At 40.5% G+C, this 14,268-nt stretch overlaps 1 protein-coding gene across 3 annotated transcripts in view; it reads left to right on the forward strand.

The window, feature by feature from the left end:
* Window positions 1-14,268, forward strand: part of LOC150089528 (uncharacterized) — a 46,122-nt gene that overhangs the window by 6,275 nt on the left and 25,579 nt on the right. For 2 of the 3 annotated variants that reach the window (XM_090368649.1, XM_090368648.1), the window contains exons 2-4: window positions 1,672-1,830; window positions 10,297-10,382; window positions 10,556-10,627. In XM_090368649.1, the coding sequence (XP_090224775.1) occupies window positions 1,761-1,830; window positions 10,297-10,382; window positions 10,556-10,627 (228 nt within the window). In that variant the 5' untranslated portion in view covers window positions 1,672-1,760. The remainder of the gene's footprint in view (window positions 1-1,671; window positions 1,831-10,296; window positions 10,383-10,555; window positions 10,628-14,268) is intronic. The other variant, XM_090368650.1, reaches the window with a different exon arrangement.

A 14,268-nucleotide genomic window follows, 5' to 3' on the forward strand; every position in this document is an offset into this window, starting at 1 on the left:
CCATGGGAGTTACCATACCAGAGAATCGAGCTGCTGACATGCACGAACAGATGTTCATCATCTACGTCAGACTCCTTCGGGTTATTGCCAGCGTAATCCTGCCATCGATTTGCTCTAGTTATAAACTAGACCAGACACACATACACATAGCGCCACGGAAGGAAGGAAATGGGACACGAGTCGCGAATGGCTGGCTCGCCTAGATAGTTTACCTTTATTTATTGTTCTCACGTCTTGTCTCTGCAAATTTAAATAGCTTCGTACTATCTGTTTTGTTTTGCCAATATTTGCATTCCGTGTTCACTCGCACTCAGTTTTTTTCTCCTTTACTGTCTTTTATTAGAAAACAACAGTGTCCCTCACCTGTTATCTCACCACATCTTGATATGCAGACCACACCTACAAGCGTTGCACGCAAGATGTCACCGATAATCGATATGGGATTACATTGCTGAGCGTTCCTAATTCGAAGCACACCTTATGTTTATACGCACGAAAGGGGTCTTTGTATGTGTTCTGCCACTATGACTTTAGCGATATTTAAATTTTATAATCTCATTATAAATCACTTAAAGCATAAATACATCGCGTATGCATGAAAATTCTGTAAGAATAAAGCCGAGATTTTTCCAAAGGTCTTTGAAGAAATCTGGGTTCAAATTCTGTCCCAAACTAGAGGAATTCATAAAAGATCTCTGCAATTAGGCTGTATTTAGCCGACCTTATGATGAGCAAGGTTGTCCCGCGCTTTATTCCTGGGTTTTCATATTGCTCAACATGTGCGAATCGAAGTGCACACAGACCTGTACAGACAAAACACGCGATAAATATTACATCTTATATAGGTACTGACTTGAAGTTTTGTTTTAGAGTATGATTTTAATTATGATCAACAATCATGTTGATCATAATTAAGATCTTGCCATTAGTTCGCGTTTTAACCTTCTGAAGGAAGAATATCTGACTTCAACAATAAAACAGGATGACACCAAATGATTGGTGTCATCCTGTTTTATTTTGAACTGCCATGAATCTTTGTACTGTATTAAGAGACACCATAAACTATTTTTCCGTCTTTACTTGAGAAGGGGGAAATCGTACTGACTGAAGGATTTAAACTTACGCATATCACTTTGCTAGTTGGCAGCAGGCTTCCAGCTCAATCAGACATGTTTAATTGTAGATTAGTTCAAATGGCTAAGTTAGATGTGATACAATCGGTGGCTATTGGAACACCCACGATGCAATTAAGGTTCGACGCTACTCGAACTCTAATCAAGATGGTGTGAGAAAGAAAGTGTGACATGGTCAACAGTTTGTTGTCCCGCGTAGGTTCAATGCACCGCTTCACACATCAGCTGCATTTTTCCTCTTCTGGGTTAAGTATAAGTTGCCACCCTCGTGGTTTTCCGTTCACGTTTTACCCTCGTCTCATTCGAAGGATGATAAGGGTTGTTTACTGAAATTCCTTGAACGTAGGTTCAACGCACCACAAGCACTTGGATGTAAACAGTCGACAGTAGGAATAGCTCCGTTCTTGGCCCGATAACATTCTCACACACTCGCTACTGTAAACCGTGTGCGTGTGTTTGTGCTGTTTGGTGTGCTCGTGAGAGGAGTTCGTTGATAAGGATGTGTTCTCTTAAATTACAAGGGTATTTCTATTTGCAGGTAATCGGTCCTTTTGGAAATCATAATCATCGAAATTCCCAAGTGACTGCTCTCTTGCGCCTGCGCGGAGTCCATGTTACGATGACGCCATGGGTTGTGGCCCGAGTAAGCCTTCTACGAGGCGCTGCTCCTTTACTGAGGAGGAGGCGTTTGGTCAAAGTAAGTACAGTTGCGTCATCTACCGGGATTGCTCTTCACTCTCACCTTTTTATTTGTTCATTTCCCATTACGATGCGTTGTCGATGTGTTTATCTGTGCCATGTGATGTTGACAGCAAACTGAATTTCAAAACAGAACACGATTCACAGTCAAATGTTATCTTAAACCTAAACCCTAGTTTACACAGATTTATATTTCTTGAAGAGAACTGAGCAAACGTCATTGCGTGGAAAATTATAACACCGGAAATTGCGTCAGATGTATCCGTTATAGTTTAAAGCGTTGTTCTGTTTGTTATTGACTGTATCTCAGCCAGCAATTTCGTGATACCCCTCGTTCAATGGAGAAGCAAATCTATTTGACATGTTTTCTTTTACAAACTGAATGAAGACATGTGACTGTGCACGGAAGTTATGAAATTTTCGCGCCAAACCCTGTAAAGAATACTCACTGGGAAAAGAAACAAATTGGGATTAATGTAATCAGTTTTATCCATTGGACTGTGTGTCCAATACACAAGTAACAGGAATTTTTGTCTTAAATAGTAATTGGCCGCACCAATCAATAAATGCACACAATACGGTTGCAAGCCTTTTACAATGAAACAGAAACAAGTTTATTGAAGTGGGGGTTCTTGTTGTTGTTTTGATTTTAGGAGCATCGGCAACTAACGCCATGTTGCTAAGTGTATATCGTCTGCAAATTGAGTGTTCTGAGGTCAATTTTCTGGACGAAAAACCCAAATTTCCGGAAGAAAAACCATGCTACCCTCGCCTGAGATTGACTAACTCAGCCACGTTGTCAAAAAGACCCATAAAAATTCCTCTCGCCATCCACGGGACTCGAACGGTCTTTTCCATCCGGTGTTGGGAGGAAGGCGATTCTACCAACTGTACTACCCACAAGGGCAAAACATTTGATCAAATGTTATTCCTCAAATGTAATGTACTTGAAAAAAATTCAATTTGCTTCACTATTGTTTCTGACACGAAGACTAGATGTTGGTAAATCAAAAATAGGAAAAGTGGGCACGGTATAGTGTCTAATAAATACAAAATCCGAGTTATGAGAATCTGAAAACCTTTAGTTAAGTCAAAAGTTTAAGAATCTTGGACGAAATCAGATCAAAGCGATGATAAGAAGTACAGTTTGTACCGAAGAATATTCATATTTATTTATAAGCAAATTCGCTCGCTAATTATATATATATATATATATATATATATATATATATATATATACAGTATATATATATATATAATACACTTCTAGGCACATGGGAAAAATTCAAAAACAGCAAATTAAAAAATTCTAGCTTATAAATATATTTTATTAAATTTATTGTAGCAGTCTCAGTCAACCTATGTCAACACCCGCCATGCATATAGACATTATCATAAAGATAAAAATTTGGGGATCATGTACGGGAATGAGGTACAAGCGTTCACTTTCCAGTAAAAAGAGCCATTCCAGTAAAATGAGCCCTACCTTCCAACAAAACCAAACTATTATATTAGGGGTCACTCGGTAATGCTTTACATATGCCCATGTGTCTGTAAATTGCATTGTGTATGTTCTCTGGTTGATTTGCCTGTTTTGCTGGACGAAAAACTTCCGGTTTCTGGGGAAAAAAACCTTGCCTCTACGCCTGATACCGACTAACTCAGCCACTGAGTGAAAAAAGTCCATTAAAGTTCCTCGCATCATGGACGAGATTCGAACCTGGGCCTTTTCCACCCAGTGTGGGATGGTTGTCATTCCCTTGCCATTTGCTCTAAGCATTTCCCTGCGTTTCTACACGTGTTTTCCAAGTCAGAATGCGTGGAAACCTGCCAAATACGAAACTTTTCTGTTGACACGTCTTCCCTTCAGAACCTGCCTATCCATTATCGTCGTGAATAATTTAGGAATGACCCGTGCTTATCAGACGGTAAAAGAAGCTTTTACTATTAAGATAATGTAATATCTGCTCATTTCTCTTATTAACAGCAAATTTAGCTTAAAAAGAGAAACGAGTCTTCAGAACTATCCACGCTGACATTTTTCTTTACAGCGAAAAGCCACTGCGAATTATACACGCGATCAGATTTTTCCAGCAACTGCTGTCATCTGCATGAATGAAAATTGCATCGCCAACCAGAGCAATGGCGCTCAGAACAGAACGATGCTAATAAGGCAATTATTTGAAAGAGTGATGGTGGTAATATACAAAGTTCCGAGAAGCATTACCATTCACAGTAACCTTTTCCATTAAGCAAAACGAAAATTCAAAGAGATCATCTCATACACGTATTGATTTACATTATTAATGCAGTTAATACATCGGCATAATGGAGTTCTTCGTAAAAACGTTGAAACCACTGTATTAGGGACACCTGCAAGGAAGCATCGAACATAAATGGTTGCCTGCCCCCTTAGTACCTTAGGTATCTCGATTCGTTCCCTCGTTGCTATGAGCCATAAACTATAAACTAACATACCACTCAAGGATTCAGGCAGAAATGAAACAGTCAAGAACTTTGGTCTTCCTTTACAAGGGTCGCAGATGCTGGGAGTGTCCCATATTGATAAAAGAAACATGTACTTTCAGTTCCAGTTAGACAGACAGAACTGAATACTTTCTAAATCAAGAAATATAGATTTCTGTTGCATCTTTTTCGGAAGATCCTTTGGATCGTTAATTGCAGAAGTTTCGTGGCAAGTTTTGATAAATACACTGAAACCCAAAACAGAGAAAATTTGTGTATTTGTAGTCGTGCAATCCAGTAGGGCTGTTCCAATACACTCATATAATAAGTATAAAAGCTTACAAATTATACAAAATGAGATTTTACAATAAGCTCGTAGGCAGGTATATATTCCAATATATTTGGTAAAAAGTTTGAAAACGATATAACTTGGGCATGAAGAAAGGCCTTCCTTTATCTTTTTAAAATGGATCCTCCACCCATCAGGTTCCAAAAATCTATACACGTAATACCATCGATATAAGGATTGGTAAAAAGTTTTTCATACTCAAAATTACAATTATATAGCTTATTTTGAATTTCGATTTGTTTGTTCGTTCGTTCGAAAGCAAGGAGAAATCTGGTGGATGCTCAGAAAGAAATTCTCGGTTCCAGCATAAAAGTATTTACTTTTTGCTAATTATTTTTATAATAAATCATGGATATTTGCTAACCGCCTGAAATGTAACCCACTGCGTACATTCACTAATAATTTTGTTTTATCTGTTGAAAAAGGAATCCAAAAAGTAAAAATGGGATTGCAGAAAAGAGAGCAGATGAAGATAAGCGACGCTTGTGGATTTAGCCAATTATCTTTATCGCGAGTACTAGGAACAATAACACTCATCACGGCGACACGGTCAGTTTTGCATTAAGGTAGAAAATGATATATGTAATTCAAAAAATTGGGAAAAGGAAAAGTTACATAAGAATTACAAGTTACACAAAAATGGAAAAGCATATAAAAATAGGAAAATATAAAGAGAAAAAATATGAACATCGTAGCACATAATAAGAACAATGAAAGAGCAATGGCAGGGAAGGTGAATCAAAAGCAAACCATGAATTTTGATCAAATAACAGACGAGAAACAATTGTTGTTGCAGCTTAAAAGCACAGGGCGGCACGAATTTGCAGGTGGATGACTGTCGTCGTCGTTTACTAGTCTGGCACAGTTTAAGCCACAAGATTTGGAAGGAGTTATTCCAGTTGAACAGATGCGATCTACTCGAGGAGAATGCGATGGTATTTGTAATCGGTAGCCATTTTCTGTAGGTTAATTCCAAGATGGAGCAGTGCCTGTATTTTGGGGAGTGCCTCGGCAAGTAGGAAACAATTACAAAGTTTCGGATGGTTGTATTTGAGGATTAGTGTGGGGTCAGACCTCAAGGATGGCGGAGAGTTGTGCCACTGACAGAAATCCCGGATGTTTGGGCTATTTATCACTCCTATGCTCAGCCATATCAGTGGTTCTCAATTGAGGAGATCGATGATGATGCTGCTTTGTGGCCCATTTCATGGTCCAGTATTCACACACGAACACCAGTTTTTGAAGTGAGAACGAAGCAGATGCTCAGATTTCAGCAGCATAATAAAATAACCGGATAAACAGTGGTTTGAAGATATATAGTAGTAGTTGCGACATAGTTGGAATGAAGTAAGTGTTGATTCGCTCTCCAGTGTAAAGTGATAAATCGCTTTCGGAGGCATTCTGTGTGCGCATCGAATCTCAGCTTCGGATAAAAAAATAGACACAGAGATCCTTATGGCTGGCAAACACTGGGATGAGAGTGCCACAAACTGATGGTTGAATTACTGTCGGTTGCTGTTTAAGTGAATAAATCATTATTACAGATTTAGAAGGGTTATGGTTTACCAAAAAAATCTGCGAGATGAAAGAGTGGTCAAGCTCTCTGTGATTGAAGAAGCAATTTCCATTGGGCTTACTGACGGTGGGATTAAGGTAAGCAACTTTATATCATCGGCATATATTAAAGCATCATCAGGGGGATACAGAAGGAAAAAGAACGGCTGAGAACAGGAAGCTAGAAACGACTCTGCCTTGTTGGACTCCTGCGGTGATCTTCCAAGTAAAGTGGGACTTCTTTATTGTGAGGTGGACACTTCCTTAATAAAGCAGCGAAGAAAGCTAGAAAAAAAGGTCCATAAAAATTCCACCTGTCATCGACGGGACTCGAACTCCAAGTCTTTTTCACCCGGTGTGAGAAGGTCGGCGATCCTACTACTTCAATCCTGTCTTGCCCACTAGGGCAAGACAGACAAGGTTGAAGCTAAGGATTGCGACAGAGAAATTCTCTAGCTGCAGTGGTCCCAGAAGTTGGATTCGGAAATAATATCTGTCGCCATTTTGACAAAGAAAACCAGTCTCCTCTCATGAATGGCTGTCAGAAGGCGTTTGATGCTAACAGTTTCTGCCATTTGGTTGGTGTTGAGCGTAGATAGTAGTCGAAGCTTCCATGTTGTAACAGCCAGTATTCTCCGGGGGGGAAAATGCACTTAAGGTGGGATCTTGGAAGTAAACTTTGCCAAATCTCACCAATTGACATTTTCATTAAAGATAACCTCCAAAATTGTGTGCACAATGATAAAAGGGCCCACTATCTCTAAATCAGTATGTGTGCAGATAGTGTACCCTTGTATCACTGTACACAAAGTGATGGAGGTTATCCTTTAATGAAAATGTCAATCGGTGAGATTTGGCCAAGTTGATGCAGAGTCCAAATCCAGGAAGTTAATCTTCTGGGTATTAGATCTTATTTCGAAACACATTATTAGTGTTCTCCAGTTATCATCAGGCATGATGCCAGTAAAAAGGCTAAATGTAATCACCATATATATATATATATATATACTATCATTGAATTATATTAAATAAAGTTAAATTATAATAAATGAATAAATAATTAAGCATTCATTAGAGGCAGCGACATGCAATTCCTCCATATGAAGCTGAAATACATCCATTATTTTAAATTAAATAAAACATAAGCCAGTAGTACGGCAAAAACTGTAGAGCGAAAATTAACATAAAAATAACCCAAATAAACAATCGAACGAAAAGAAAGAATAGATATAAATAGTAGCCCAGAAACCCTAATATAATTTCGATCTTTAAATCCAATTAACAAAAACTATACAAATTTTAGGATAATGCCAATTAGTTATTAATTTAGCGGTACCCCCCCGAGAGGTACCAGTTCCGAATGACGTGAAATATCACCCAAAGAGGGTTAAAGGAACTACCAAACGATAACAAAATCAAAATAAACTAAAATAAAATAGACTGACCATCATGCCCCATATCGACAGAGGACCACGAGGCCAATAATGGTCATGGAATCGCTGCATTTCAATCGTCATACAAAACATCGCAAAGGCGGAAATATCGAAGAACCAAACCACCCTTCCATTCTCCGATAGATCAACCAATGCAGAGGATTTGTATGGCGGTGGTCCTTATGCAGCGAAAATAAACTATAGAACAGACAGCACTCTAAAGCAGAGCCACACCACTGACATACTGTAAGCTGAATCAGCTTATATTGAAGAAAAAAAGAAACTAGATGGCGGCACAGGCGTTGCTAAATTAGCATATCGACCCATTACTATTGAATTATATTAAATGTTGACGAAAATTAAATTATAATAAAAATAATTAAGATAATTAAGCATTCATTAGAGGCAGCAACTTGCAATTCCTCCATATGAAGCCGAAATATATACTATCAATTATATTAAATAAAGTTAATTATAATAAATGAATAAATAATTAAGCATTCATTAGAGGCAGCGACATGCAATTCCTCCATATGAAGCTGAAATACATCCATTATTTTAAATTAAATAAAACATAAGCTGCATAAGGACCACCGCCATACAAATCCTCTGCATTGGTTGATCTATCGGAGAATGGAAGGGTGGTTTGGTTCTTCGATATTTCCGCCTTTGCGATGATTTGTATGACGATTGAAATGCAGCGATTCCATGACCATTATTGGCCTCGTGGTCCTCTGTCGATATGGGGCATGATGGTCAGTCTATTTTATTTTAGCTTATTTTGATTTTGTTATCGTTTGGTAGTTCCTTTAACCCTCTTTGGGTGATATTTCACGTCATTCGGAACTGGTACCTCTCGGGGGGGTACCGCTAAATTAATAACTAATTGGCATTATCCTAAAATTTGTATAGTTTTTGTTAATTGGATTTAAAGATCGAAATTATATTAGGGTTTCTGGGCTACTATTTATATCTATTCTTTCTTTTCGTTCGATTGTTTATTTGGGTTATTTTTATGTTAATTTTCGCTCTACAGTTTTTGCCATACTACTGGCTTATGTTTTATTTAATTTAAAATAATGGATATATATATATATATATATATAATATTGCTGCGACCGATCACGAAGTGGTTGGGTTGTTCTAAGGTTTTAGGCACATCAGTAACTTAGGCCATATTGTGCCGTATATAAGGTCTGTAAATAGTGTGTGTTCTAAGGTCGAATTGCTGTTTGCTGGACAAAAAACCCGATTTTCTAGGAGAAAAAACCATGCAATCCTCGTCTCAGACCGACTAACTCAGACATATCCTGGAAAAGGCCCTTAAATATCCCTCACACCATTGACGAGATTCGAACTCATATCGACCTAGTGAAGCCATTATCTGCGTTCCGCACGACAATAGTTCTGTTGCTCAGAAATGAACGAATAAACTTTTCACTAACGTGAAACTCTTCACTAACGTGTCGTATTCACGTAAGTGGCATCCGTCCCTGTGTTCATACGCTTGACGTATGAGCACAGGGATGGAAACAGCATGAAAGGCGGTGTGAACATTGGGATGGAAACATCATTAAAGGTGGTCTGAACATCTGTATATGTAACCGATATTTCTAACCTTTCCTCAAGGGTCCGGATAATTTTGGGGGTAGTGGCTAGCAGGTTCGTGGTGTTTGACTTGCCTTGAATGCAGTAGTGAAACTACGGTGGCTGTTGTCGCATTAGTTGATTAGTGAGAGGTGCCTCACAGCGGAAGAGTGAGTACTTCACAGCCGAATAAGTTCTACCCAATCTCGTCTGCATCTAGTCTCTCAAGCTCTTCAAGAAGGGCTTGAGAAAACTAAATGTAGACGATATTGGACAGAACTGATTCGTCTGTGAAGAAAACCCGCACTTTCGTAGTGGATTCCATGTACAGATGCGCCATGTTGGCATAAAAATTTTTTTTCGACGGAATTGTATTGAACAGAGAGAAGAGTGAATCAAGAAGGAAATCTCCGAGACCGGATATTTCCTTCTTGATTCGCTCTTCTCTGAGACCGGGGTATCAGGTAATTCCATTGGTACAGGGATTCTTGATTGAACTGAGAACCTTATGTCATCGAGCCAGTTGCTCACATAAAAGGAGTTGATGGCAGTTTGTGATTGGTTCTTGGGAAAAGGTTTTGTTATATTGAGGGAAATCTCCAAATGCTGTTTGATGACTGATCTCTTATTTCTGATGAAGAGTGCCCTGGAGCGGAAAAAAATGCAGTTCGGTCCGAGACTAAACCCGATTTCTTCTATCTCTTGTGAAGTTCTTTCTTTGCCCTAAATTCTCAGATAGGGATGGATTCAGAGCTTGAGGGAATCCATGCTCTGAATTCCAAGGTCAAGTTCACAATTTTTTAAAATCTGCCACGAAATAGAACTAGCCACAGAGGCACATCTCGCAGGACTACAGTTTTTATTTTCTGTCGGTGGTTATTGGCACATCCCTTTTGTAGATGGATGTATGATGGGGTACTTCAGATATTTTCAATTGAGCTACCTTTAGAGGTGAAGGAGTAATTTTTTCTGTGGCACTAAAGTTCACAAATCTCTTAGTGGAATTTATTTTGCTCATCAAACTCCAGACGTGTGTTGTTGTTTTTTTTTAATTACGCTTTTTATTTTTCCTAAGATGGTGAAGAGGTTAACACGGTGACCGGAAATGATGTCCCCAAGGACTACCCTATATCTCCAGGAACGAGAAACGGAGAGTTGCCTGTAAGTGTTATTTTTCTCTTTTCTTAAATTTTATCGAAAAATCGACTTTTAAGGTCGTTAGCCATATTACTAATGATGATTTGCAACGATTAGCCATATTACTAATGATGATTTGTGACAGTCACTGTCACAAAATTTCCACTGAAAGTGACACAACTTATAATTTTTTATAGTTTTCTCCCACTGAAAATCAAATGCAAGATTGCTCATCGGCTTCCACTCCTGACTTCCAACATTCTCAGACAGTAAGTTAATTTCTAAACAGAAAATAAAAATTTAGTTTTTTCTGAAAAGAAAAAAAAATACTCACAAGGTTTATTGGGAAAAGATTACTTGGACTACTCCCACCTATATCCTATTTGTTTGCGGGATGAAAACCAGTGTTTCTGGAGGGAAACTACGCAATAATAGACGGAGACTAACCCCGATTGAACTATGAGCCAATAAATTCTTCTATACAGACGGTCTTCTTCCATAAGCTCTAGAAGTTGTAACCACAGTGGCAGCCGCGAGCCCTGAGGAATAAACAAAATCAAAAAAAAAACAAAAAAACAATTTTTGTAATTACACTGAACGACAAATTTTGGGTCATATCTTGTTACAGGCATTAAAGTAAGTTTACTTTATAGATTTTGGGGTGCTAAACACGGAACTAGTGCTTAAAATGGCAGATTGGCTCTTGTTTTCGAAAAAAGGAATTTTTTATTTTTATGGAAGTAAGATTATGCTAAGAATATACCTGAATAAAACACGGGACCTTTTTGCCTTTCGCTTGAACAGTATTCAGTTTCGGGAGCATCCCTTTTCACCATCCAACAATCATCGACTAACGGTAGTCCATTTGCTTTTGTATCTTCGTTCCATCGCTGCGAGTCTTGATGGAAGCTTGTCGCTGACGGCACCCCAGTTTGACGGGAATAAATCCAGGTGTGAGTGCAAGTAATGCATCTTCAACTTCTTCTTTCGTTAGAGTAAAGTGAAAGTGTGTTTAGGGTCTGAAGGCACCAGGGGTTCTCCCCATCTCCACGTGGTCTACTTTGTCGTGTGTTACAGTACGCTGTAAAGGCCGGAGATTTAAGTGTATGGATATCGTATAGTGTAGTGTAGTGTCGTGCACCGTTGTTCATCTAGCCATTTAACCGTTGGACCCCTATTGGGGCCCACACTTGGCCCCGTGGATGCAAACCAAATACACCAGTATTTTAAGTAAGTACTCTGGCAGGTCCTGCCACTTAGTTTCCTGAGATTTCAGTGGTTAGGACCTAAAAAAAAACGCGGTAGGATTGAGCGCTGAAAGGGTTAGAGGCCCAGAGGAATACTTGTACAATGGAATTTGAAAGATTTACACTTTAGACTGTGTGGGACTTACGATGCGAAAGTGAACAGAGTAGGTGTTAGACTGAAGGCTGGGGGGGAAACAGGAAGTAGGGGGTCGATAGAGGAGGTGACCTCTGTGGGCAGGCCCATGTCCGACCTAGAGGGGAGGAGATAGTGAAACCATCTCCTCCCTGGGGGGGGGAAGTGGAAAGAAAGTACCTTGCAAGGGAGCACAGGTATAGGGTTGCCAATGACATTGTCAGCAGAGCTGCGTTGAGGTCATGTCCGTGGTAGTTCTATTTATAGGTTGGTCACTGGCAATGGTTCTCGAGGGCTAGGGTTGCGGGTCACTCCTGCAGTTCAGGCTGTTGAGATTGATGCTAGCATTAACCTCAACATCAACAACTGCCTGTCATCAAGTTTTCGGTTGCTCAGTGCTGAGGATCACTTACTGTTGTGTTCCTGCCCAGGGTAGGTTGTTGTATGGTGGTGGATAGAAGGGTAGCCTTTTCCCAGCAAGCAGTGCTATGGGTCGCTCGTGGGACAAAGTCCCGTCCAGGGTAGTTCTAATCATTGAGTCTCATCAGGGGTAGATGTGGTCACAACAGGTTTGTAAGTAGTGGTAGATTGTTTTAGTGGCAGTTTTAAAGCTTCTAAGCATATTGTGAGCATATTGTGCGAATACTTTATAGTCGTTCTCCTCCATAAGGATTAGGTGTTCCTGGTTTCTTGGTGAGTATTAGAGCTGGATCACCAGGTGGCAGCGAAGGTCGTCATAAAAACTGTAGTTGTACATTAGGTTCTCATGATTCGGGTTCACCACAGAAGCAAAAGGGGTTTTCACTGAGCATAAACCCTGCTAATTTTTCCCCTGATAGCACCATGCCCTGTAAGTAAATAAATGTTACTAGGAGCCCCGGTAAAAGCCAGCGTGGATGCTTGAGATACGTCATCTGTATGTTGGGTAGGAATTTTTTTGTAATTGCCCCTTCGTTGAGGCTTCCCAGCGTGTCTGCCACGTGTTTTGGAGATGATCGATAAAGCGTCTTTTCTCTAGTTTTGAGTCATTTGCAGGATTTTCCGTGAAATCTAGAAAGTCGGTTTCCCGGCTTCTGGAGAGCAGAAGAGCAGCCCTCGATGGACAATCTCGGGGGGGGGGGGGTTCCGGCAGAACCTGGAGCGCATGGGTACTCACAATGTTGCAGGCTCTTGAAGTTGTTAGAAGCATGTAACGTTGGATTATTTCAAGCTTTGCTCTATTTACAGCGGTGGTGGCCTTCCTGAACCCAATCCCCTACGCATAGGTGATGATGGGTAAAAGGGCAGCTTCATAGAAGAGTTCTAGCGTCCTTTTTCTGAAACCCCCTGGCGCCTCCGTAGCCAGGTGGGAAGGAGCAGCAGTGCGTAGCACATGCTTCTTGATTAGACCGGGGTTCGAGCCCGTCACCACCAAATACGGCAAAATGCGGAAAGGTCAGGGAATGACCACTGCATATCCCGGAGCAATATGGCCTTAGCTGCTAATGCTCCTAAAAAACGAAAACAACAACAACAACAACTGAAACCCCCCAGTCCTTGCGGGTAATCTTCACAAATAGCGCAGAGTAGCTCCTGTCTTTCTTTCGGAAGTAGGCCTAGTGGTGTGAAAGACAGATTTTTGTCTAAAACAACGCCAAGGTGTTTTAGTTCAGTGGCAAGCTAAATTATGGTTCCTTGAATACAGATCTGGGAAGGTCTCCTAAGGCCCAGAGTTCCCTTCAGTGGAATGGAGCAAGTTTTGTTCGGGGATATTTGTAAGTTATTTTGTTCTGCTCAGCTTTGTAGTATGGCGATTGCAAAGTTTGCTGAGGTCTCCAGCTTGTTCTCTTGAACCTTCTGCAAGCATCAGGACCAGATCGTCGGCGTAGGCTTGTGATACGACGGTTACCAAGGTACAGCGTGAGGAAGCCGTCGAGGACCACGTTCCAGAGGAGTGGACCCAGGACAGACCCTTGCGGGCATCCTCTGTGAATTCGACGTGAGACTGTGCAGTAAGGAGCTTGGACCATAACAAATCTGTCGGAGAGGTATGTCTTGATACAGTTATATAGATTTACAGGCAGGTTGGTCTCCCGGAGTCTGCCGAGGACGCTTGGCCACCATACGGTGTCAAGCGCCCCGGCCAAGTCAACCGCTATGAGAAGGTTGTTGTTATTTGGTTTTTAGGAGCAGTAGCAACTAAGGCCATATTGCTCCGGGGATATGCGGTGGTCATTCCCTGACCTTTCCGCATCCTCCGTATTTGGTGGTCACGGGCCCGAACCGCGGTCTAATCACGAAGCGTGTGCTACGTACTGCTGCTCCTGCCGACCTGGCTACTGAGGCGCCCTATGAGAAGGAAATATTTGCGGTTGTGGTTGTTGCTTGGTTGAGGATAGCGTAATGAGATCTGCCTGTAGTTGCCGGCTTTAACATTTCCTAGAAAACCAGTCGAAACATTTCGAAAGGCTTTCCACGCTGATTTCTCGCTAAGGACACATTCGAACTGTTCGTCTTTGAAAAGTTGCCTTATTTGTGGACCAATGAAAAC

The sequence above is a fragment of the Mastigoproctus giganteus genome, chromosome 2 (genome assembly GCF_048544385.1).
Source record: "Mastigoproctus giganteus isolate SK-2022 chromosome 2, ASM4854438v1, whole genome shotgun sequence".
In the NCBI taxonomy this organism is placed as follows: domain Eukaryota; kingdom Metazoa; phylum Arthropoda; class Arachnida; order Uropygi; family Thelyphonidae; genus Mastigoproctus; species Mastigoproctus giganteus.